This window comes from Furipterus horrens, unplaced genomic scaffold, assembly GCF_987537825.1.
Source record: "Furipterus horrens unplaced genomic scaffold, mFurHor1.1.pri manual_scaffold_4, whole genome shotgun sequence".
Taxonomy (NCBI): domain Eukaryota; kingdom Metazoa; phylum Chordata; class Mammalia; order Chiroptera; family Furipteridae; genus Furipterus; species Furipterus horrens.
The window spans coordinates 152,796,856-152,823,849 of record NW_028327174.1 but is presented as its reverse complement, the minus strand read 5'-3'; the positions used below and the strand labels follow the sequence as shown (position 1 = coordinate 152,823,849).

Below are 26,994 nucleotides of genomic sequence, written 5' to 3'. Positions count from 1 at the left end.
ATATGGTGTCGTGTTTTTGGTTCGTTTTAGAAAATGCTGCTGGGAAATATCTCCATGTGTTCAGAGTTTTGCACCATTAAAGTCAGCTACTAATATAGTAATGCAACCTGCCTGTGAAGGAAATGCCACCTGTACTAGCCTCCCTCCCATCACCTCAGTCAAATGTTAGAGCTCTGTCAGTGGTGTAGATTAGCAGTATATTAAATAATAGCTGCCATTTATATTTATCTGATATATAAGAATTAATTAGCTCTCGTGAGACTTTTTTTTTTTTTTTACAAAGTTCTTCCGTGATTCTGGGACTGGTGTATCTTTATTTTTCATAAAGGACTAGGATAATATAAGCGTTTATTTATTGTCTTTATTTTCAGCACCAGGCCTCATATTTTTTTAAAGGAGGATCATTTTTAAAATGTCACCCCAAACTGTGTGATTTATAAATGTAGACTCTTTCTGCAGTCATTGCTATCAGAGGTAGTACTGGTCTGCTTCTACTCGCTCCCACCATTTTATTTCCCTAAGTAGAAAACTTTATGTCAAGGAGTATTAGAAGGCTTTATTTTGACTTATTACACATCCTTTGTTTTTTGTTTATGTAGAAGATGTTTAAAGTTATATTCTCGGTTTATGTGACATTTAACCTAACACTGTGTCTTTGTAAAGGAATTCAACCTAAGTTGCATCTGTACCCTTTACCATTGGCCCTGGGATGAGCTGTAGAATAAGAGGGTGAAGAGTAGGGTCAGGTGGAGCTATTCCAAGTCTCGATGCATGGCTTATAGTTACCCGAATAAAGAGAAAGATTCCTAGATTGATTCTTAGTGTTGGAAGGGGTTTTAGCTCTACCTGGTCCAACTTCCCACAAGCTGTATGTGTTCCTGAACCTCTGAAAAACTGTCATCTAGCCTGAGTGTGACATTCCTCACGTGCAGTTCACAATACCAAAGGACACCTCTGAACACAAGAGTCATTTCCTGTAGTAAGATGGATTCAGCCCTCTGACTTCTAGCTATTTGTTCCACTTAGACCTTCAGGGAGTAAGTCTGTTCTGGATCCAAGAAATGTCCTTCAAAACATTTGTAAACACATTCACTTCAGGATATTGTCCTTCAGGCTGAAACACCTCATTTTGCTACCCAGTGATTAACCTAGAGCCCCACCAGCCTGGTCTGCCTCCTTGGGCACATTCTGCGTTCTTAATGTCCCATTTAAAACGTGGCACCCAGAACTTCACAGGTATTCTGCGGGTTAATGGCAGATGGTTAGCTTTCATATTCTGAACACCAGAGTTCTGTTAACTTCTTCCAGCGACTTTGACACAGACTTAACTTAGGTTGAACACGTGACGTGTTGGGAAAACTCCCACGCCCCCAAACATGCAGACAGTTCTTTTCTCACTGGAGTGCTGCCAAGGTTAGTCTTAAGCTAAGCATTTTGGGTTTTTTTAACCAATATCTACTGATTTTATTCTTAATCCTATGTAGTTCCATTTAATTGATTTTTGTTTTATCACTCTAAACTACTGATATAACTCTGAATTTTTTGTGCCTTTTTAAAAAATTATTTTTACCTGTCTGCCTAAGTTTTTCTTTGTTTTTTTTTTTTGGTGGGGGGGTTGTTTCTGTTTTATTTATTTTTTTGTCACCTGAAGATTTGCTATAAGCTATTGCTGAGAAACTGCTAAAGGACAAAGGACAGGTCTCTACATCATGGTCTGAAAATCACTTCAGGTTGACATGAATTTATTAACCAGTAATTCTGAAAGTTGATTAGCCACCTGGGGACTCACATGACCATGCCATCATGTCACCCACATTTATCTATTCTTTCTCAAGGTTATCAGGAAAGGCTAAGACCAAGATATACTATATTTATGGCTTCTCCAATCTATCAACCTAGAATCCCCGCTGAAAGAATGAATGAGGTTAGCTTGCCATGGCTTTTTCTAAGAGACCCCCTACTGGTTCTTAATGATGTTATTTATCTTCTCTAAATAGCCCCATGGCATCTGAATAATTTCTTCTAAGTTTTTACCCAGGGTCTACATCAAGCAGAGCAGTCTCAAGTTTTCTTTCTCCTTTTGAACTTGGGACATTTGCTTATCTCTAGCCTTCTGATTCCACTTCTATTCTCTGTAATTTCTTAACCAATATTAGCAGGAGCAATCTCCACACTCTTTCAGGATGTAATTGGTTTTCATCTGGACATTTGAACTCATTTGAAGTGTTTTGATGTGCTTTCTATCCACTCTCTTATCAGTAGCTTTCGTTCAACCTTTATTATGCCTTGCTTTTCAAATCTGAGCATTGTTCTCATTCCTGAAGAATCTGAAATCAGAATATGAGGTGATTGTCACCAATCGTTTGAAGACTATAGCAGGAGCATTTGGTGAGGACTGGCCCTGCGGTCTGTGAAGGGCGTGTGGACGTCATGTCCACCAGTGTTGAGAATGGACACCAGGAAGCACCTGCCTGAACTCAGCCCTGGCACCCTGTGAGGTGGCAGGGGTGATGACCACAGGTCTCCTTTCTCCCAGAGGCTTTTAAGGCTCTGCTCTCTTCCCTGGGTAGGGACTGCCTTCTTGCCCCTCATTTTAGTAAGTGCTGATGCTGTCTGTAGGGATGGTGGAAAGCCCTAGCGTGTTCTGAATTGTAGCTCTTTTCACGTTGTAGGAAATCATTCCTTCATTTATTGCATTCCCCACTTATTTCCAGCCTTGTACTTATAAATAGGGCCCAAGGTACTTGCCCCCATGTGATGGGAGGAGATAGCCCTCCTACCTGATATTACTGGATTGGGGAATTCAGGAAAAGAGGGGGTCTTGTGAGCCCATTATATAAGGATACAATGGCATTATCTCATGCTTACGGTCACTTTTAAGGGGAAAAAAATTATGTATATATCATTATATACATACACAACATTTTGTTTCATTCCATGACAGTGCCTTTCCAGGGATTCAGGACACTGTAGCCTAAAGACTAAATGTACCTGTTGAATTCCTGTATGCACTGAGAAGGCATTCACTGCATTTCCCTCATTTTGAGTAAAGCTGAGCTACTGTTTTCAAGGCTCACACGTAGTCACCTCATTCTCCAGAAGGGACAGGCTCTTATTAAAAACATTGCATTGTTCCAAGATTTTGTCTACAAAGTGCTTTACCTGAAGCACATTTAGGTACTGGCTGTGCCAAAGGCTTTTCCACATGGATCATCCTGAGGTGGACTATCCACACCTCCCTTCTTTTTGTCTTTCTTTATGAAATAGATTTGTAGTCACATACATTTGTAAAGCCAAATCCATGTCATTGTTTGATATTCTTTTTTGTTGTTCCGGGTTTTTTTTTTTTCTGCTTACTTGTACTTTTTTTTCCCAAGCCAATCAGCTGCTGTGTTGGTCTGTCCCCACATGCTCCTTATCAGCACCGTTTTAAATTCTTCTGCTGGAATTTCCTTTGTTCAGAGCCTCACATCCTTAGCGCCTTTTCACATCCATTACTCTAAATCATGAAACCGGACCCATCTTTTTTCAAATTATTTGCAGCGTGTTCTGTAAAATGTCTGAGACAGTATTTGTCATTCACAGGTTTCTCTTCCTTCACTCTTACACGTTCTGAGATGACACGTATCCCCTTGGTTAGCACCATCATCAATTCAGCTTCCCAAAAGTGCAATGGTGAAAGTGTTTCAGTTCTCTGCCTTATTCCTAACATGCACTCAGGTGTCCTCACCGCACAAGCATCTGTCCAGTGCAACCCTTCTTCTGCCTTCTTGTACATTGTCTTCAGTTGGCCCTTCCTGTTCCTGGCATGGCCTGGGACAGATATGTCCCTGCCCTTAGTCTGCCCCTCATTGTGCCTTCCTTCTGGACAAGTATCTGGTCATGTCCTACTGTTAACTTAAAAACTTTCAATAGCTTCCCATTGAACATTTCAGTAGCCTACTTGACGATGATCAAATTTCTACCACGAGAAAGGTAGTCTTCCGCAGTCTGGCCCTAGTGACCTTTCCAACTTTGTTTTTCTACATGCCACCCTTTATATTTTAGACATTCCAACTAACTCTCCATATTTTGAATATAGCCAGCACTTTCCCCCTTTGCTTCTCTGTTTATGCTTTGCCCTCTCTGCAAAGCTGCCTGCTCTCCTAAGGCAGAGTAGGCAGTGGGTCTGAAGAGGGATCTCTAAGTGGTCACATGTGGGTCTGTGTGTGCCGGAGGGTGCCTAGCGTAAGACCTTGTTGGGATGGAGGGTTTTCTCAAGATTTGTCACACCCGTCAGCCACTTCTCTGCCACCATACAAAGGGACACCAGAAAGGATTAAAGACTTCAGGTGCTCATTTTGTGTCATTTCCAGTTGAAGATCATTAGATCAGTGATTCTTCTGGAATAGAATAGAGTTCTGGGAAGCAGAGCCCACTCCCTAGTTGATGTTCAGAAACCTAGTCCGCCCGTTGTTCGGTGCCCCCTCTGTGCCGGCTGCTGTAACCGAGTATAGCATCCTGTACAATGTTCACAACAGTTTTCTGAGGTGAGTATTATCCCCACTTGACAAAGGAGAAGCTGGACTCAGATGAGCTAAGGCTACTTCCCTAAGGTCACACACACCCTAGTGATGCTGCCTGTCCTTCATGGCTTCTGAAACAGTGGCTGAAACCTCCGTTCTAAAGGCCACGCAGAACAGGAGCGAAGGGAAATGGGACCAGAGTAGCAGGCGTTTACGTGCTTGAGAGAAGCTGGAAAGCCCCAGAGAGATTAGGAAGCCTTTTGCTCACCGATTTCTGGAGAAGTGTATATTTTTTCAGAATGAGGTTCCAAACATAAACCCCGTGTGATCTTCCCAGCCATCCCATGAGGTAGGCAAAGTAGGTAGGTGAGGAGACTGAGGCTTGGAGAGTGAAATGAGTGACCCAAGGTCACCCAACCTAGGAGGCAGGAGCCAGGCTGGGATGGGTACCCAGGTCTTCTGACTGTAGTGTTCTTTCTACTCTACCACAGGTGTAACGTGGAGAAGGTGCCCAGTAATTCTCAGTTGGAAATAGAAGGAAACAGGTCAGGATCTGTTCTTGTATTCCCATGTCTCTAAATACAGGTATCCGAACAGACTGATTCCTAAGGAGTCGGAACCAAATTTCTCCAGTCGCCTCCTGATGACCCCTACTTGGAGTGCCGGATGGAGGCACAGATATTCCAAAACACCTGCTGTGGCTTTTGGGGTTGTTTGTGCAGTGTTTCCATTGGGGGTGTCCATTCTGTAAATGGAGTTCTTTAAAGGTGTCAGCGCAAGCCTGCCTCTCCCTGCAGCACCTCAGATATGGGTTTCTGTTGTCCCCCCCCCCCTTTCCGGCGCAGCTTCTGACATCCTGCGGGCCCTTTAACTTTGTGTGTCTTGCTTTAGAAGCTCAGTGGAAAGCACCCTGGCACCCGGATCTCCTGCAGTGCACTGTGTCTGACATTCTGGAGTTAAACCGTGGCACATAGAGCATTCATGCACTGGCTTGGGTTCAGGGTATGACTTCTGGGCCTGCCTGTCACGTGTAGTCCTGAGGGTCCAAAGCCAGCCTGCTTAACCTTTGTGTGCCTTTGCATTTGTCGAGTGGAATGTAGAAATGCTTTTCTCCTAGAGAATAAGATGATGTTAATAGAGAGGGAAAGAGGGATTTGCATGATTTACCAGGGCCGGGAGTTGTTAGTAACATATTGAAATGTACAGTTAGCCTGTTCCTTGAAAAAGTATCAATATAATACTTGACCAATCTCTATTCCACATTTGTTAGTTGACCCAGTAATGTCCTTTATGGCACTTTTCCCCCACTAGTATAGGATCTGAATTAGGGCAAGGAGGAAGAAGAATGGAAACTGTCCTGTATTTCAGCATGAATACTGGTCACCACTTGTGGCTTCTCCTTTACAGAAAGAGATAAAAAGCAGAGATGATTTGTACTACCCATGTCTGTGTGGATATGAAACTATTGGGCAAGGTTGTCTTTTTAAGAAATATTTTTTACTGGTGTTCGGTAAACAGTGCTCAATCATGGAAGCCCAACACACCATCCATAGTGTGTCCTGAGAGATGAGAATTGCATTCTGTTTTTGCCACTACGAGAAAGAACTCAGTTTGGATTCGAATTTTGGGATTGAAACAATAAATACTTGACATTATTAGTATGGGAAGATAATCAATCAACTTGGGATAACACTTCCACCCCGCACAACAGAGAAAGCCTTTCAGGTCTAAATGGTATGATGTATAATCTAAACACCCAGCCCAGTGAACAAGGACAGACATAAGCTCTCTTCCCCTTCTTCCACCAAAATGGTCATGTGGCCATGTAAAGTGGATTAGTAACAACTTCAAAGGTTATTGCGAGCCTCCAATATCATGCCTGGGCTCTTTGAGGGAACGGTATGACTGCAGGTAGTTGGGACCTAGATAAACCCATTTTTATTGGAGACATTTTCGAACTGGAATTTCCAGAGCCATAGGAAGGGGCTGATGTTTACTTCCTCCGAGCTCTGAGTCTGTTCCGTCCCTTACGCTCACTTATGCTTCCTCTTCCCAGAAGCCCAAGTTTAGGACATGCTCAGAGGTTGCATTATAATGTATACATTTTTTAAGTTATTTTTTAAATCCTTTCTTCATATGTTCAAAAGCAAAGAGCATTTTCTGTGTTTCAGTCTCTGTGCAAGTGTTCAGAATGGGAGAGAAATGAATAAAATGGAATGCCTTAAAGCACAGTTAGAAAGAGCTCTATAAAGTAGCTACGGATGCAGTGTGTGAGTATAGTTAATGTATGTGGTGGGAGGGCAGGAATGGGGAAAGCTTCGAGTGGGCTGTGGGCAGAGTGGGCATTCCCCAAGCAGACTGTGGCAGGAGTTGGGGGGAGGAGGCAAAGGTTCTCAGCCCCGTGCACATAGGCGGCCATGGAGATATGGAAAAGCAGGGCCCCCTTAAAGACCACACGGATCTCAGGATGACTAGGTCATCGGGTACAAGGGAGGAGGGCCATGGCGGTGGGTATGAAGACAAGAGAATACATACTTAGAGGGGTGATTGATAAGACTTAGGGGCAGACTAGGTGTGAGAGGAAGAAGATAGCTCTTGGGTCTCCTTCCTGAGTGGTAAGCGAATGCCATGTGATTTACAGAAATGCAGGTGAAACGGAAACATAGCATGTGTGTGCATGTGTAGCTACCCAGCCCCTCATACTCCATCCCAGAAAATCTGAATTCTCTCCATAGCTATTAACAGCCCTTGATTCTGTGATTATGTTGTTAGTATTGACTCTCCCTCCGGGACCAGCCAAGAAGCTCTTTTAGAGAAAATTTATTTTTAGCAATGCTGGCGCCAGTCATTCTCTATTTCTTTAAATGTGGTAGAGGGGCTGAAACTGTGAGTGTCAGGCCCAAGCAGCTTTGCACTTAATAGCCGTAATTAGATTGTAGAGAAATTGCTGTGAAAAAAAGAGTAACGTGACCAAGTGGATACACATTGAGAAAATCTCAGTTCTAGGTGAAGAGCCTTTCTCCCGTTACTCTCTGTTGGCTGCTTTGGGCTCTGCCTTGTGCAAGGTCATAGCCTTGTGCGCGCCATGCTTCCCAGTGTGGTCCTCACACTCAAGTCCTGTAGCTTCGTGGAGAATTCCCAGTGCAGTTAGAGGCTCTGAGAAGTTTTGCTATAAAGCCACCTGTTGAGCTTTGTTTAACCCAGTGTTTCCCAAACTCATTTGACAAATGCCATCACCACCTCACCACCCCCTTTTCAAGGAACACTGTTAGTACTTGATTAAGCTCGTGTTCCCTGGAGCACACTTTGGGGAATGTTGACTTCGAGTTCAGAAGTTGCATTTACTCCAGAGAGAATCTGCTCAGGGAAATCCGGATTCCAGCACTTTATTTTGCCCTCATTGCAAATATTGATACTTTCAGATGTTTGCTGGAATAAGCTGCTTTGACTCCTGGTGACCTGACACTTGTGTTGCTCAGGCAGTTATACCCACATACAGCAGGTGGGCAGGCCACAAATACACTTAGTTTGTTTGCTTTCCCAGGCACAAAAGGCCTCCCCAAGACTTCTAGCATTAGCCTGGCCCAGAAGCCCAGGGTCTCTGCCTCTCAACGCTCCAGGCCAATTCCAGCATCAGTGGCCTCTCTCTCAGAGAGGGAAAGGAGTCCCAGCTGGAAATAACAAAACTCATTTTCTTACTGTCTTATAAAATGTCCTCAGAACAACTCTGTTAGTGTTTTGATCAAAAATGGATTGCTCTGAAGTACGGCCGTTATTTGGGCATATACAGGGGTGGGCAAAAGTAGGTCTACAGTTCGTATGGAAAATAATAGAATAAATAATAATACAGAATTAACTGTTTCCTGTACTCACAACTGTAAACCTTCTTTTGCCCACCCCATATGTTCTTGTATATTCACAGGGGGATATCTGCCTCACTCCTTCAGAACTACACCTCATACGTCTTTCTTAAGAACTTACTAAAAGGGCCATTATAGGAAAAAGCAGTGCTCTGGAGCCTGCTGTGACCCACCCCTTTATAACAAAGTGACTCTTGGGCTTTGCGGCTCAGGTGGAGAGGCATTTGATTTGGCCAGCCAAAGCTTTATGCTTTTGAGATGGGTCACAATTTAGCAAAAATCTTCGAAGCTTTTTTTCTTTTTTACCTTAATGAAGTTGAGGCACAGGGAAAGATCAAAGGACAGAGCAGTCAGAGGAAGGGAGTAGTCAGCTTTCACCTTTGGGAAGGAAGGCATCCTTTGGGTGACATCCAGGTCTACAAGATGAAGTGACGAAAGCTGGCCAAATGGCTGACCTAGGAAGCCACAAGCCCTTTCAGCTGTCACATTTAGGCACATGGACAATTAGAATGCTATTCTGTACCTGCTATAATGAAATGTCAAGTGAGAAAAAAAGCATCTAGATGTCCTGAGCTACTATTTCTAAAAAGTCAAGTGATAGATGATATATCTTCTCAATGTCTCCTCAAAATATTTGCTTAAACAAACAAACAAACAACAATGCTCTGCCTCCCATGACCTGCTGAGCACCTCTGATTTGCAGTGTTCAATAAGAGAATTCTGAAGAAATCAAAACTTTAGGTAGTAGAGTCCGATAGTTGCAATATATTAAAATTTTTATAGAATTATTGTGTTCTGTTATTCTATTTATTTATTTGGCTTTGTATGGTACAGTTAAAAGGTGCCAATTGATGAAATGGGATGTTCATGGCGATATAAATAAAGGTGGGGCATATGCCCCTTAGACATCATTTCTCTGGGAAAAGTCAGATTAGACTTTTGACTTATAGCATGTTTTCAAAGAAGGTAACCTAATAAAAGTGTTTGAGACCTACTTTATTTATGGACGATAATATGGTTCCAAATCATAGTAGATTAAAAATCTTCATTTTGTTGAATAAGAGTACATTATTAATGTTTATCTGTGCTCTGGCATATATCATTCTGGTCCTTAGTTAATGACTTTTAAAAATTCCCACTGAAGCTGTCATACATTTAGAATGTGATATTCTGTATTCTTTCTTTCAGTGAATGCCACAACAAACAAGCACTTTGCCATTCGTTAAGGCACATCATTCTAAAATACATAACTTCAGACTCCAGCATATACATATAAAATTATATGTGTATACATACATATACATGCAAAGGTGTATATATGCACACATGTATAATATGTATACACACGTGTATATACACATATGTAAAATATATGTGTATCTATATTTTAGCTTAGAGTAGATTACCAAAAGTAATACTGTGCTTCAGAGTGATCGTATTTCAGACTCTTGATAAAGCCTCAGTGCTTTTCTTATTGAGCTGAGCAAGCCCTTTATAGTCTCCCTACATCAGGACATTTACCTTGCATTAACCTGATGTCGCCTTATTTTTGTTGATTACTCAGGCACATTATATACTATATTCTTAACATAACCCTTGGTGATTGTTGCCAGCTACCAATTCCACTACCAAAAGCAAGTCTACCCCATCCCATTCTGTTTTGCTATTTATCTCATGTATGCTCCAAGAGTCTGGGAAGTCAGATTTCCAAGCTTGTTAGGAATTATCAGTCGATATGCCCAATAAGATTCAGATGAGAGATCTCAGTAGTGAATACAGAGTGCAGGTGCTTGTGATACCTAATTTGTGGCTGGCTCGGGTTTCTGGGATCTTTCTGGATAAGTGGGGTGCTACTTGGATCTAAGTACATTTTTGACATGTATTAACTAAATCTCACAGGAATCTGACCCTGAAAAGCAGCCCCTTGCTTTCTCACCTACTGCCCTGCAATGTTGATCCAATTTTATAGTTTCTTTTCCCCACATGATTTCCTGTATTTGATTCCTTTAGGACTGTAATAACTTTTCTGTAGAATTCTTCCAACTCCAAGTGGTATTCTAAACTATGACATCATTTTCCTACAGAGGCAAGGTAGCTACATTTTTACATTGATTAAATAAAACTTATTTCAACTTTAGTTAAAATCTCTTTCACAAGTAACTGTTAGAAATGCTTGTCAACAGAGTAGGTTGGGAAGATAAAAAAAATCATAAAGCAGCAAAAAGGAAGGAAGGAAGGAAGAATAAAAGAAAAGGAAGGAAAGGAAAAAAGAAAGAAAAGACCTTTTAACATCGTGTCTTCTTGGTTGGGGCTTGTTGGAAAGCTGTAAAAGCCAGTATTTTAAAGGAGTGGGTTCCCTAGCTAGCATTTCAGTCTTATACTCTTCCAGCTATACCCAAACTGTAGTCAAAAGTAATGCTGATGTAGATGTAATGTTTATAATGTATGCAGTAATCATTTTAGAATCACAGTAGTATAGATATGAAGTTATTGCTGCTGCGTTTGTGGACGTAATGGGAGAAGCACTGGTTCCCAGATACAACATAGCAGAGCAAATCTCAATTTTGTATGTGTGTCTGTGTGTGTAAGCTATGCATGCAGGGTTTCAAACTGCCATTTACAGTGGCATGTAGGGCTTTAGTGTGTCACAGCATGACATCATGGCCATGTGTCCCTGTGCCCATTGGCCTCTGTGGAGGGAAACTGTGCTTGCCCACCAGCATCATTAAACTCTATTTAAAGTGCAGTGGGTTTTTTGACATTTTTATTTCACGTTACACTCCTCCCCTCCCCATCTTATGCCCATCTTATGCCTTATCAGAGTCACGTTTCTTATTCTGTGATAAATCATTGTGTGAAGTAGACCTGAAATTACAGACCATCAGTGGAATCCTTTTGGGGGGGAGGGGAGCAGGTATCACTTTTGTGATGGGGAGCTTACTTCAAGGTAACAATCTACACTTAGGCCTTAAATTGTGTAAAATGACATAATGGAAAATACCTTGGGGGTAGGGTAAGCATTTCAACAGAAACAGAACACCTTCTGCAAACCACTGTACAATTAGTCCATTGTTCTGTACTAAAAAAAAAAAAAAAAAAAGAACTTTCCAGCACTGAAAAAAAGCCACTTGAAAAGGTATACTGAAAAAGCCTCTGCTCAGCTTAAGTTTGAGAAAGAAATGCAAAGAATTCAGAACTATCAGGCTGCTTCACTTCCAATTTCTTCTTATTTTTTTAACCTTTAATTTTGGAAAAACTAAGTTACTGTGGTGACTCATTAGCAAGGGGTCATACTGACTCTGCATCCTATAGGTTATGGAAAAGCTGGCTGTCCTCCCAGACTGCCCAGCGTTTCCTCCCGAGCTGCCCATCAGATCCACTGCCTCTGACAGGGATGGGGGAGGGCTGGGCTGCAAGTAACAGGTGGCCACCCTATGTGGGGAGAGAAAAAGGAGCGCACATGGAAGAATTAAGTTCTGAACAGTGAGTTACCAAGAGTTCATTAAGATTGAGGGCAATTTCTTCCATCTTTATGGAGGAGGAGTTCTTGATCCGAGATGGATGAGGTATTCAAACAGAGGAGAAGGATAGAGATCCTTGCAGCCATGGAGTGAGAGATGAGTCAGCTCTGGAGACTTGAAATTTATCATGTGGAGGAGGGGCATTGGCCATGGTACTTGGGGGTGCTTGGGAGAGAAGCTGTCCTGGCTGGAAGAGTCAGGTCAACAGTACAGACCAGGTTTGCAGATAATGAGGCCAGGAGGCTTCGAAAGCCAGACTGAGATGTTTGAATGGTGATGGAGCCAACGTAGCCACCAGAAGGCTGCCTTGGACAGCTTCCAGCTCCTCTGTTCTTAGGAAGGGGGAACAGGGTAAAAGGGAAGTGGGGTAGGAATATTTTGAAGCTGAATAAATTTGTCTCATTTTACACCATTGGCCCTGACTCTCAGAACATTCAATTTCCTCCTCTATGAGCACATGTGACTCTGAACTTGTCTTCTTAGAGGGTCTAGAATTTCTCTGACCAGACTCAGGACAGAGACATCAGACCAACAATGTTTTCACCATTTCGGCCTTGTCAGAAAGAGCTTTATCACCCTCATTTCTCACTGCACCAGTGGCACAGCTGAAGTTAAGAGTGTGTCCATCACAGGTGTACAAAGCAAAGATGTGCTCATAGTCTGTCAGTAGAAAAGTGACACCATCTGTTGGCAATGTAGAAAATGACATCATGGAGATGTCATTGAGGGTCAGGTGTTAAATCCAAGATCACAAGCAGACCTGACTCTTTTATTGTTGCTAGACTATAAAGAATGCTAATAAAAATAAGCCACTAATAGAAACAGAAAAACTAGTGTGTATAAACTATATTTCAGATATGTATTCCTTTTCAAATAGGTAAAATGTACGTATAAATCTCAGAATGGTAGAAAAAGAATAGACCAGAAATTGCAGCCATATGTGGAGGGTGATAGTAAATAAAGTAGGTTTTGTCATGTACTGTGTGGCATAATTTATGGAGAAACAAATGCATTTCTCAACCTGAGAAGGTGGGGGGAGGCACCTGAGTGGCTGTCAGTGTGAGAAAACACCCTGATTCTTGCCACAATAATCTAAAAATCCAGTTCCTTATTAAGCTACAGTCTTCTTAAACCTCTTTGTTTGCTCCTGATTTTAGTGTTCATGAAGCCCATATATGCATTAAAAAATAAAACAGTGACCCAGTGAAACAGAAAAACTCGCCCATTCCTTTGACAGGATTTTCGGTTAATTTATGCAGGCCCCTTTGCACTTGAGCATTTTCCCCACTGGTTGCTAGGCAACCATTTGAGTTACTGCGCATGCCTTTTTTATGATAACTGTCATTATGATTATTTTTTAATTATACAACTGGGACTATGGATTAAAACAGCATATTGTCACTCATTCTTTGCTGCTGCTTCTAGCATTCTGGCACACTCCTAAAATCACCTTCTGAAATTTACATGGCAGTGATGTATGTTTTTTTTTTCCTGGCTTCACAAAGGAAATAGAGATGGCATCATAAGAGAAGCAAGATTTTTGTGAAAAAAATGACTATAGTATAGATCCCTCCAGCTGTTATTGATCTAGATAGGCCAAGTCGGATATTAGGCTTGTGCATCTACATTATGTATATTTTGTTCTTTTAACCATGTCTGCTTCTAATATTAAATGACATTAAAAGCTTATATTGCATTATAGCCTGTTTTTCAAAATTAAAAATGCTAAGCATTTGCTGCTGTTAAATCTGCTTTCAAATAAAGCGACCATGCATCTGGGGGAGGGTACAGCACTCATTCCAGAAACATCAGGCATCCACACTTGCCAAACACGTTTGTTCTTTTCTGCCCAAATTGCTCCACACACACACAAGTGCAGGTAGGCGAGATGACGAGCTATAATAATAATAAAGTACACAGTGTGTAAAATACTCTAAAAGGAACGTGACTGAAAAGATAGGCAGTCATTAGGTACATACAAAAGCATTTCATTTGTGGTTCCAGAGTATATCCTAATGTTTTCTAAATATAAAGTGAATTTGAAGACAAAGGATTATGGAAATAAAGTCTTTTCTTACCAACTCAATTATTAGTCATTTAAAAATGGAATTTTGGTTGAATGGGTTATTTTAACTGTTTCTATCAAGATGAAAAGAGCTAATTGCTCTGAAAGGACTCCACGGTGGACTTCTCAGATGTGTGACCCAGGTGGGGACCTATGGTGCTTTAATGTGATTTTGAAGTTCGAAGAAGAGGCATTAAGCTCCTGTAGAGTTGTAGAATTTTCTTTAGTATAAAGAGCCCCACATCACTATGCATGTAATGCCAGTTTGCTTTTTTGACATTTTTCTGAAATGAAATAAAATAAAACCTTTCCTCAGTAGTCTATGATCTATTATGTGTCTGTTTGTTTCCCTCACCCTACAGTTCAGGGCGACAGCTCAGTGAAGTCTTCATTCAGTTACCTTCAAGGAAAGAATTACCAGAATACTATGAATTAATTAGAAAACCAGTGGATTTCAAAAAAATAAAGGTAAATTTTTTTTTTTTTACACTTCGTTTGTTTTGTTTTGTTTTGTTTTTTAAATACGTGTAAATTCATTGAAATCATGATGGTGGGGCGTGGGTGGTGGCATCTTGTCACCAGAAAGGTTGGGACGTCCTTGTGCCTTTACATGTGTAATTTAATCATTAAACTGAGAGCTCCTCCTTTATTTTATTGTATTTTATTTAAGAAATTTCAGACCTTTCTGTTTCCCATCCTGTGCTCCTTCCTCCTTGTAAGAAGGAACATGAGTGGGAGGGTGGGCTCTGTGAATGGTGCTCCCTGGGGTTGTGCAGGCCCACATCCCTGGCAGGGCTGTGTGCTGAAAAGACAAAGGGAAAATCAGGCTTTGTGATCCAAGGAATGATTGTTGTATTTTTCTCTCCCTCTTCTTTTCTATATTTTCTACAAAACTTTCATTAGGAAAGAATTCGTAATCATAAGTACCGGAGCCTGGGCGACCTGGAGAAAGATGTCATGCTTCTCTGTCACAATGCTCAGACATTCAACTTGGAGGGATCCCAGGTTTGTCTTTAGTTGTCGGAAAAAATTTTAGCCTTAAATGTCTTATGTTCTTTTAAGTAAAACATTTCATTTTCTACATTTGAACCACTGTACTACCCTGGCAGAAGAAAAATTTAAAAAGCCTATATTCCATGCTACCTATGTAAGTAAATTGAGGCTTTGGCATTTTCAAATTCATGCCGGCTCGTCATCTTCTTCTTCTTCTTCTTTTTTTTAATTGTTTTAAAATTTATTTGAGCAAAAATTGATTGAATCGGACAGCACCAAACCAGAAGTGGTTGGGTGTGCTCCACCAACAGTAGCCTGGAGAAAGACTTTTATAGAAAAAGGTGGAGCAAAGCAAAGAAATTATTGACTGACTATAGCTTAAAGCCTAGTTGGCTATTTGTGATTGGTCATCCTTAGCATTTTGATTTTGTAACCTTGAAGCATTTATAGGCTTAGGTTTGCTTACATAGGCCACCAAGGCATTAGCGCCACCTCAGTCTAATGGCCTCCTTCTTTTATTAATTAAACAACAACTATGTAAATTGCATTTATAATGATTTTAATGATAGAGAAAATAATTTTTATAATGTAAATACATTATGATACAAAATTGTTTATTTAGACCATGTGAAAAGTCATGCCAGCTCTTCTGTACCATAGCTACACTAACTCCTACTCACACTTCCCTTAAAGGCTTTGCTTCTGCTTAGACGAGGAATTCAAGTAGATCATTTAATGTAATGCTTAAAGGCAGGAGGTCCAGTTTGGCCTTTATAGAGATTGTATATTTGATTACATTTACCTTCATTTTTCTGATTGTAACCATGCATCAGGAGTTGAAACTACTATAATCTAAATCAAAAAGTATATATTTTTAAAAAACATTGCCTTAATAGCTTACAAAAAAAATTGCCTTTCATCAAGCCAGTTGTAATTCCTTTTTATCCCCCGTCTCCACAGTAAGCAAGCATGAGACTATATAGTGACACTGAGTTTATTAAAAATAAAGGGGAACCTCGGTTCTCAAACCTAATTTGTTCTGAAAAACTGAAAAGTGGTTTGTTTGAAAACCGCATCTCCTTTGTTTCCTGAGAGATGTGTGACTGAGCACACAGGTATCAGCATGAAAGGGTTATTGGCTAAAGAATCAAGACCCAAAGTTTTGTTAGACAACTAACAAAACTTATTCAAGACCCAAATTATTTGAGAACTGATGTTTGACTGTAACTAGGGGACCCTTTCACTTTAATCACACCTGAATTTCACTCACCTTTTGCAGGAACTCCCTTTTTCTTATCTGTTTTTCTGGCCTAATGCTCATGTACCCACGAAGAAAATAAAACTAGAAGAGAGGTCAATATGTCAGCCAACCAATGCAGCATCAACCACCGTTAAATTTCTTGGGTCGCTTTTCCCACCTTGCTTCTTGACCTTCATGTTAATTCCAATTACTAAATTGGAGAAGGGAGTATCTTCAGAATGTGCCTTGGACAGGGTGTACATTCCTAGGTTAATAGCAATTACCAGTAGTAGTATTTTAGCTAAGACAGGTCTTGAAAGCAAACCTTACATTTTTAAGACATTCTTTGAGAAAGTTAAAATGAAAACCAGGAAATACAGATTAAATACATGAGTCAACAAGGAAATCTTTTTGCAAATGAGCATTTATAGTCTCTGGGTAGATTTTTGGATTCTTCATAATGCTATGGCAACATTGTGACAAGTACCCTGTGCCTTTCCAGTCCCACGGCCTTGCTCTCTGCCCACCCCCACTGTCTAACACCTGAAATGGCCTCTTGACTGGCTTCCCTCCCAGTCCATCCCAGGTGCCAATTTACCTTTCTCTGACCCCCGCCTTACCCTGTCCATCTACTGCCCACCAAGCTTGGCGGCCCCCCATGTACTATTAAATTCTAGAATAAACTCAGTCTCCATAGGCTGTTTCCTAAAGCTGTACCCTACCCTAACTCTTTAGCCTCATTTCCTGCTGCTCCTCCAACTAAATAGTTTATAGTCTAGCCAGGCTGGTCCCTTAAACACCTGCTTCCCGGATGTGCATGCAGTTGTGAAAAGTACTGCACAGAGAGAGCCTGTGTGGCCTTTATATCATCACAAGATAGTAACACATGACATAGCCCAGTGCTGTAACCCGAAAGTTGGCATCGGTGCAATCCCAGGTATATCTTCTTCATTCTTGCCTCTTCATCTTTCTCACTTGCCTCTCCTTTCCTAAAAAGCCCCTCTCATTTCTCACCCCTGATGGAATCCTCCTCACCTTTAAGATCCAGCTCCTCTCTGATGTCTCTAGCTAGTTCCACCCAGTGGCCCCATCCCAGTGCTGTCCCCCACCTTCCTGTCCTGTGTCCTCCAACTGGATTGTATTGTTTGGGGTCACTACAAATTGCCAGTGGGTGGCTCATCTTTACATTAAAGAATACATTCTTAGAGAGCAGAAATTATTTTTAACTTGTTTATTACTTTTTGCTTAACTGTGGTAAAGCATAAAATTTATCATAACCATTTTTAAGTGTGTAGGTCAGTAGTGTTAAGCATATTCTCATTGTTGTGCAACAGGTCTTGAGAACTCTTTCATCTTATAAAACTGAAACTCTGTACCCATTAAATAACTCATCTCCCTCTCCCCTTTCCCAACACCTCTCTCCTTTCTATTTCTATTAATTTGACTACTTTAGGTTCATATAAGTGGAATTATTCAGTATTTGTCTTTTTGTTAATTGGCTTATTTTACTTGGCGTAATGTTCTCGAGGTTCATCCATGTTGTAGTATGTGGCGGGACTTTCTTCCTTTTTAAGGCTGCATAATATTCCATGGTATGTAATCACATTTTGTTATCTATTCATCAGTGGACATTTGGTTTGCTTTCACCTCTTGGCTATCGTGAATAATGCCGCTGTAAACATGTGTGTGCAACTATCGCTTCAAGTCTGCTTTCCGTGCTTTTGGATATATACCTGTAAGGGGGATTGCTAAATATGTTACTGCTATTTTAAACTTTTTTTAAAAAAGAACATTTCTGAACTTTCTATTTCTCTCAGCAACAACACAGGGCTATGCTCAGGTATGTGCATACACTAAAAATAAAGTATTGATTGGAATAGTATTGACTGGAACTGATAAACTCAATAATAAAGAATAGCCTCCACTTTGTTAGGGGAATTACATTTTGAACTGATAAGTCAATTCAAATAAGACAGGTAATAATGTAATACTTTAAATACCTTCATTATCAAAGATGAGAGGATATGTTATGGAAATCCACCCTTGTTTTTCAGGTGTGCAAATGCACACACATGGAAACACACACACTGAAATTATTTCAACTACATATGGGCTTTTTTTCTATAAGAATATGTGTGTTGTTAACAGAATTGGCTGTTTTCCAGGAGGCATAGAAGCTAACACTGATGTTTTTACTAAAATGTCTGTAAAATAAAGCTGGTGTGTTGCATAAGGAAGTTTTTAACAGATGCCACTTTGACCCTTTAGATCTATGAAGACTCCATCGTCTTACAGTCAGTGTTTAAGAGCGCACGGCAGAAGATTGCCAAAGAGGAGGAGAGTGAGGAAGAAAGCAATGAAGAGGAGGAGGAAGACGATGAAGAGGAGTCAGAGTCAGAAGGTAAGCTTGGGCATCTGGTTCTTCTTTGCTCCTCACCACCTGCATTAATGTTTGCACAGGTGCTAAAGATCAGGTACTAGAGACAGACAGATCTGGGTTCCAATCTTTGTTCTACCATGTCCTTGCCGGACAATCTCAGTCAGTGTTCTTAACCCAGCTCAAGCTCAGTTTTCGCTCTGGAAAACTGAGGTAATAAGCATCCCCAAAAGCTTAGCACATGGGCAGGCTCAGAGCAAATGCTCACTGAAGATTGCCTTCAAAAATCAGCATAATATATATTTTCTATCAACATTGTGGTTAATATTGCCTACCCGTTCTTTAGCACAGTGGTTTTGATACCTGGTCTCCACCCCCAAGTTTTGGATCAATAGCTGGTGGTGGGGCCTGAGAGTCATCATTTCTAACAGTTCCGCAGGGACACTGATGCTGCTTGGTCCAGGACCACACTCTGAGAACCACTGCTTTAGAAAATAATCTCCCTGTTGAGTTGGAACTGGGGACCCTTTAATCGTTCATGGATCAGATATGGATCCTGTCTTTATTTAAAATGTTGATAGTTTGTTCATCGTGTATTTTTGGCATTGATTTTGAGTTTTTTAAAATGTTGCATTAGAATGTTTGTCTTGGTTACTCAGTTTTGGTGCCCTTTTAAATTTTGCACACAAGATAAGTCTCCAAAGTTAAAACTGCCTTCAAAAGTCTAAAATTTCTTCTTATCTAATTATGGTTTCACCCCATACCTCCTCTCAAAGTAATAAATCCCAGTAGTTTATGGTCTGCTATGTAAAACAGTACAGATAGGCTTTAAAAACTTTTATTAGATGTGTTCCAAATTACATACTTAGGACAGAGAACTTGGAAAAATACCTTTTTTTAAGAAAGGAAAATGTGTATAACTTTATTACTCAATATACATTTAACATTTTAAGAAGTTTTCTTCCAGTTTTTTCTATACATAAATATATTGTTTATACACTGTTTTATAGCATGATCTATTTATTGTGAACAGTTTCCCATAGCAATTAGGGTTTTTTACAGCAATTTATAGTACCACTCATTAATGTACCAAAATGTATTCATCTCACTCTAAATACTGCTGTGATAAAAAACATTTTTACCCATAAATCACGGCAGACATTTAAAAAATATCTGATGCCTACATCCTACCACACAGCTGGATGGAGGTACATCCTTGACAGTCTGTCTCCCCATGCCTGGTCTCATTCTTTTGAGTGCTACTGCTGTTTATTTATTTAACCATTTCCAATTTTATATGATTATTACTTAGTTCTGATATCCTAGCATTTGACGAATAAGTCTACATTATCTTAGCTAGATAGTTCCTTTTTTAGAGACAGATTTCTAATCTGTTTTCATGAGCTGCCCTCCCATCCCATCTATCAGTTTAGCCTCTTTCACTTCTCTTGAGGCTTGGTATATTCACTTCCTATTGCTGCTATAACAAATTACCACAAACTTTGTGGCTTAATAAAATGAAAATGTATGATCTCCTAGTGCTGTAAGTCCGATTTTGGTCTGGGTGTCTCTGGGCCAAAATCTGGGTGTCAGCAGCCTGCATTCCTTCTGGGGGCCCTGGAGGAAAGTCCATTTCCTTGTGCATCTCTTTGGCACTTTGAGCCTCCTCTTCTTAAACTTTGTTTTCTGTTGAGGTGTAATTGACATATAACATCATATTAGTTTCAGGTATACAACATAATGATTTGATATTTGTATTTATTATGAAATGATCACCATTAGTCTAGTTAACTTGCATCACCGTATATAGTTAGAAACTTGATTTTTTTGTGTGTAATGAGAACATTTAAGATTTACTCCTAGTGACTTCCAAATATGAAATACAGTGTTATGAACTATACTTATCATGCTGTACCTTAACCTCAGGACTTACTTATTTTATAACTGGAACTTTGTACCTTTTGACACCCTTCACTTATTTTGCCGCCTTGCAACCTTGCTCCTTAACCTCTCTGGCAACCACCAAATCTATTCTCTGTATCTATGAGCTTCTTTTTTTTTTTTTTTTTTAAGATTCTACATATAAATGAGATCATATGGTATTTGTCTTTCTCTGATTTACTTCATTTAGCATAGTGCCCTCTAGGTCCATCCATGTTGTCACATATGGCAAGATTTTATACTTTTTTATGGCTGAGTAGTATTCTGCTTATATATATATAATCACATTTATTTATCCATTCATCTATTGATGGACACTTAGTAAATAATGTTGCCATGAACATGGGGAGGTGCATGTATCTTTGAGCTAGTATTTTGGTTTCTCCTGATGAATGCCCAAAAGTGGAATTGCTGGATCATTTGGTAGTTCTTTATTTTTTATTTTTTAATTCTCACCTGAGGAAATGTTTTTTTATTGACTTAGAGAGAGAGGAAGGGGTGGGGGAGAAAGACACATCGATGTGAGAGAGAAACATCAATCGATTGACTCCTGTACGTGTCCCAACCAGTGAGCAAACTTGCAACCTAGGTACATGCTCTGACCAGGAATTGAACCTGCAACCATTACCATTTTGGTGTACAGGATGACACTTCCGCCAACTGAGCCACCTGGCCAGGGCTGGAAGTTCTATTTTTAATTTTGGGAGGATCTTTCATACTGTTTTTCATAGTGGCTATACCAATTTACATTCCCAACAACAGAATACAAGGTTTCCTTTCCCCACATCCTCACCAAGACTTGTTATTTCTTGTGCTGTTGATGATAGCCATTCTAACAGGTGTGAGGTAATATATCTCAATGTGGTTTTGATTTGTATTTCCCTAATTATTAGTGATGTCGAACATCTTTTACTGTACCTGTTGGCCACCTGTTCGAAAAATGCCTATTCAGATCCTTTGCCCATTTTATATCAGATTATTAGTGTCTTTTCGTTAGTGAATTGTATGAATTTTTTTATATAGTCTGGTAACTAATTCCTTATCTGATATATAAGTGACAAATATTTTCTCATATTCAGTAGGTTAAATTTTCATTTTGTTGATGGTTTCCTTTGCTGTGCATGAAGTGTTTTAGCTTGATAATATAGTCCCACTTGTTTATTTTTGCATTCACAGCTCTTCCTTTTAGTGACAAAGCTTAATCACTTCCAAGATTGATGTCAAAGGGCTTACTGCCTATGTTTTCTTCTAGAAATTTATTATTTCAAGTCTTATGTTCATGTCTTTGATCCATTTTGAGTTAATTGTCATGTAAGGTGTAAGACAGTAATCTAGTTTCATTCCCATGCAGGCAGCTTCCCTGTTTACCCACACCATTTATTGAAAAACTGTCCTTTCCCCATTGTATATTCTTACCTCCTTTGTCATCAACCTATACATGGATGGGTTTATTTCTGGGCTCCGTATTCTGTTTCACTGATTTATGGGCCAGTGCCATACTGTTTTAATTACTATAACTTTTTAATATATTGGGTTGGCCAAAAAGTCTGTTAGGTTTTTTCCATAAAATAAAAGACACATTTGTTCGTTTTCACCAATAACTTTATTGATTTGGACATTTTGAATGTGTTGGCTATCTCTTGCTATTGGCTTCTAGTGCGTGGAGGCCAGGGCTGCTGCTAAACGTCTTCCAATGCTTAAGACAGCCCCACAGCAAAGAATTATTTGGCCAAAATGTCAGTAGTACCAAGAAACTTCACAAACCACTTGAACATCTTCTCCATATACTTCACAAATCATCTTTTTTGCATTTCAGTTGCATTTTTACCTTTCTTGAAATAATAAAGCATAATATACTGAAAATGTGCATTTTCTTCCATCTCCAATATTAAAATGGCTGCACAGAAATTCACCAATTTTGTAAGTTTTTTTTAATGCATGCTGATAATGACAACTGTCACAATACAATCTAACAAAATTGTTTCTAATGAAGTTAATGACAACTAGGCACTATTAGAGCCATGTACAAAAATCATAACTAACTTTTTGGCCAGCCCAATAGTTTGAAATCAGGGAGCGAGGTGCCTCCAACTTTGTTCTTCTCTCTCCAAATTGCTTTGGCTACTTGTGGTCTTTTGCATTTCCATATAAATTTTAGTATTATGTGTTTTATTTCTGTGAAAAATACCACTGGAATTTTGATAGGAATTGCACTGAATCTAGATTGCATTGGGTAGTATGGATATTTTAACAATGTTAATCTTCTCAATTCATGAGCATGAACTATAATATGTTTCCCTTTTTTAGTGTCTTCAGTGTTTTTCATCAATGTCTTATTTTCAGTATCCAGGTCTTTCTCATCCTTGATTATTTATCCCTAGGTATTTTGTTCCTCTTGAAACCCACCAAATATGATATTGTAGCAAAACTTGTTTGAATGAGACACCCACATTCTCAGTGGTTGCCTCATCAAATCCAAAAAATGATGTTCTATGGACAGTTGTCCCTGAACAATGCCATGGAACAGATTTTCTTTATACTTTGGGATACACACCTATATTTATGTTATAGCACTTTGAACATTTCCAAGCATTTTTATTTCCAGCCTCAGAATAGCCCTGTGAGAGTAGAAATGAGTGCTGTCTCTTGGGGATCATTTAGTAGAACACTGTTAGAAGCTTGCCATATGGTATGTGCACATACCTCCCCCAAATTCTGCCAAGATACGCCAACAAATAGCTTTATGGCACTTTGTAGAGGCAAAAAGCTGGGAACTTTAGCACCCATCACTAAGGAATTGGTTTAAAAACATAGTGTACACATTAGATGGAAAATTTTCAGGTTGTTACATAGAAATGTCCCACATATCTGAGTTAAAAAGCAAGGTATGGAGTATGGGCATACAAAGATCCCTTTGGGATAAGTATATAAAGCACGTGTGTGTGCACTTGAATTCTTCATATTCTTTCTCTTTAGAATTATAGAGAGAATCGTACACACACGGGGTGGATATATTTGTAAGTGCGGATGTATACTTTTTTTCTGGAAATATTTACTAGAAAGGGAACAGTAGGTAGAGGCCAGAAATAGGAAAGGAAGCTTTCATATTCATTTGTTTGAGCGTTTTGTTTTTATTTTTCATTTCAAACTATGCTGTTAAAAATGTTATTCAGCTATTTGGATTTTCTTTTTAAGTCAACAGGAGTTATCTACACAGTAAAATTATTGGCTTTTTTTTTTCCCTTTAAACATTTTAGTATTTTTTTAATGTCAAAGTTCTATTAAATAAATGCCTATACCCCTCTACAAAGTAGAAAGGGCAGCCCTCATTATCCTGTTTAACAAGATCCCTGTTCAGCCATTAGGAGACAGGGAAAGGACACCGCTGCCCTCCATGGGACCTCGATCCCTCTTGTTGCCTGTTTAAGGTGTAACTATGTCATTTATCGTCCCAACTGAGACATGTTTGCAAGGGAAAGGGGGCGCTGACTAGACAGAATGACGGAAAGCAGCCATAAATCAAGAATGATCTGTGTGTTCCTGGACATCTGGTTCATCATCTACCTGTAAAAAGATTTCCCTGTGATTCCTCATTGCTGTCTCTTTTGTTTTCACTGTAGCAAAATCTGTTAAGGTGAAAATCAAGCTCAATAAAAAAGATGAGAAAAGTCGGGACAAAGGAAAAGGCAAGAAAAGGCCAAATCGAGGGAAAGCCAAACCTGTCGTGAGCGACTTTGACAGCGATGAAGAGCAGGAAGAGAATGTAAGTGCAGCTGCCTCTGCCTGGAGCCGGGAAGTGCTCCACTTCTGTTTCCCTCTCGTATTGCCACGTCCTTTCCAGCCGCTTCATTTTATTACCTAAACATGAAAATGTGAAGAGTTGGTGAGACTTCATTTTTGATGGATGTGAACTGAAGCCGCCTGCTGTATGACAAAGAATTTGGGTCTTTGTTTATTGCTTTTCTAATAGTCCTCAAAAATGAAAAACACTAAATCAAGATTCCTTTTCCCCTTACTTATCTTCCCCCTGCTTGCTTACAGATATCATTTTCTCCATGGCCGGTTAATATTTTATATCCATAACACCCAGCATAGTGTCTAGTCCATAGCAACATACAGCTGAACTAAGGATTAGATGGAGGAGTAAGAAAAGGTGTTAGTATGCCCAAGTGCTCGGTCCGAGCTGATTTTTAAAACACTATACAAAAAAAGAGATGAATTCGTAAGTACCTAGAGATGTTGTTTTTAATAATTGAAAAATTCAAAAAGCATTTATGGAGCCAGGGCCGGAAATAAGTACCTTTCTGTGCAGTAGTGTATTTAATGCTTCTGTTAGCATCGTGAGATAGATGTCACTCTCAACATGGCACGTAAGTCAGTGCTTAGGTTCTGTGTGATTTGCTCCAGGTCATGTAAGTAGATAGCAGAGGCTGAATTCAGGTCTAAATAGCCCAGCTCAGCCCAGGGCACTGTCCCTGACTGTGTGAGCTACAAAGGGGGCAGGAACTTCTAATGTGCTGCCTTCTGAAGTGCCCTCCATTTCATTCACCCACCTCCTTTTTTCTTTCTCTCTGGAGTGTTACTTTTCCATTTTTGTATGTATGCTAGTTTGATATTCCTTCAGCACATTGCCATTTGGGGCTGATGAAAAAGCTGCAGAATTCTTATCCCACCCCACCCAGCCTTAATCCATGACCCAAGCATTTTCAAATACATTTAAAATACTGTGTTTTCTTTAGCAGACGTACCAGGGAGTAGACAGCCAATACATGGTACTTTTTCTAAAAACAATGCTAAACATGGAAATTATTAGCTGTCACCTGTATGGTTTAACCAATGTCCACCCCCATAAATTCAATTATAAATAAGCAAAACCTGTAGCCATGCTTGAGTGTAAAGTAGATGAGTTGTGTAAAGAAAGAGAGAGGAAGAAGGGAAGAAAAGAAAAAGGAAAGGAAAGGAAGGAAGGAAGGAAGAGAAAGAAAAGAAAGAAAGGAAGGAAGGAAGAAAAAAGAAAAAGAGGGAGGGACGAAGGGAGAGAGAAAAGAGAGAGAGGAAGGGAGGGAGGGATAGAGAAAGAAAAGAAAAAGAGAGAATTAGCTATAAACCTTCCGTGCCAAAGTAAAAGAGAAAAGACTGGCAGAGAGAGTGGGCGTTACTTCCCAGCTTAGAGGTCCTCGATGCCTATGTAGGGGCTTTTCATCTTCTCACAGAGCGAGGAGGCTTGGAGGGTTAACTGTTTCCAAAATGTCTCCTTTTTCTTATATGTAACTTCATTCCATTTTATCTTCTTTTTTACTTTTAGGAGCAGTCCGAAGCAAGTGGGACTGATGACGAGTGATCGACTCAGACCTCTTTCCATGGTAGAACCGAGTTCCTTCCTCCCCTCTCTCATTTCTGCCCAGCGAGTTCATTTGTCATATGGGCACTGGGTTCTTTCTATATCATCATCATCATCATCATCATCATCATCATCATCATCATCATCTATAAACTAGCTTTAGGATAGTGCCAGACAAACATATGATATCATAGTGTAAAAAAACACGCACACATACACAAATATTTGTAACATATTGTGACCAAATGGGCCTCAAAGATTCAAAGATTAAAACAAACAAAGTAAAGATTTTGATGGAAAATATGTGAGTGGATAGTATATTTCTATGGGTGGATCGAATTTGGTAATAGTTTGATTGTGCCTGGTTTTATCACCTGTTCAGAGGAGAAGATTTTTGTCTTTTTGTAGCACTGATAACCAGGAGAAGCCATTAAAAGTCACTGGTTATTTTATTTTTCATCAGGCAATTTTCAAGATTTTTATTTGTTTGGTATTGGTTTTTTTTTTTTTTTACACTGTGGTACATATAAGCAACTTTAATAGGTGATTAATGTACAGTAGTTAGACTTCACCTGCATAGACATTTTTCCATTTCATGCTTTTAAGATCTGAAAAAAATGCTTTTTGAATTGTATAAGATTTATGTCTACTGTAAACATTGCTTACTTTTTTTCTCTTTATTAAAAAAAGGTTTTTTTTGTTGACAATACTATTGAATATTGCAATCTCTATAGTGCATTGAATGGCTTTTTTCTTTTCTCTTTTTGATCAACTTGATCTCTCCTATGTTACCAATGTGCATCGTCTCCTGCTCCCAAAAGTGTACTTAATCTTTGCTTTCTTTGCACAATGTCTTTGGTTGCAAGTCATAAGCCTGAGGCAAATAAAATTCCAGTAATTTCCAAGAATGTGGTGTTGGTGCTTTCCTAATAAAGAGATAATTTAGCTCAACAAATACTGCTTGTTATTTTTGAGTTCTAGAGAATTGAAACTCTAGTACCTGACTGACAGTTTCTGGCAAAGGGCTGGACAGGCTGTTGCTACAGAACATGTGGTCAGGAAAAAAAAAAGAGGCTGAGAGAGAGAGAGCCGATCTGCCATAATGAACCAGGTGTGTCACAAGGGAGAGGAGTCTATTACTTTGGTGACTT

General features: G+C 39.6%; 1 protein-coding gene across 1 annotated transcript in view; it reads left to right on the top strand.

The window, feature by feature from the left end:
- The window catches only part of SMARCA2 (SWI/SNF related BAF chromatin remodeling complex subunit ATPase 2), a 156,642-nt gene extending 132,278 nt beyond the window's left edge, over positions 1–24,364 (top strand). Inside the window, exons 29-33 of the mRNA XM_090275209.1 lie at positions 4,997–5,050; positions 14,314–14,419; positions 14,855–14,956; positions 18,453–18,585; positions 24,123–24,364. Of these exons, the coding sequence (XP_090131335.1) occupies positions 4,997–5,050; positions 14,314–14,419; positions 14,855–14,956; positions 18,453–18,585; positions 24,123–24,364 (637 nt within the window). The remainder of the gene's footprint in view (positions 1–4,996; positions 5,051–14,313; positions 14,420–14,854; positions 14,957–18,452; positions 18,586–24,122) is intronic.
- Positions 24,365–26,994: the final 2,630 nt, after the last annotated feature.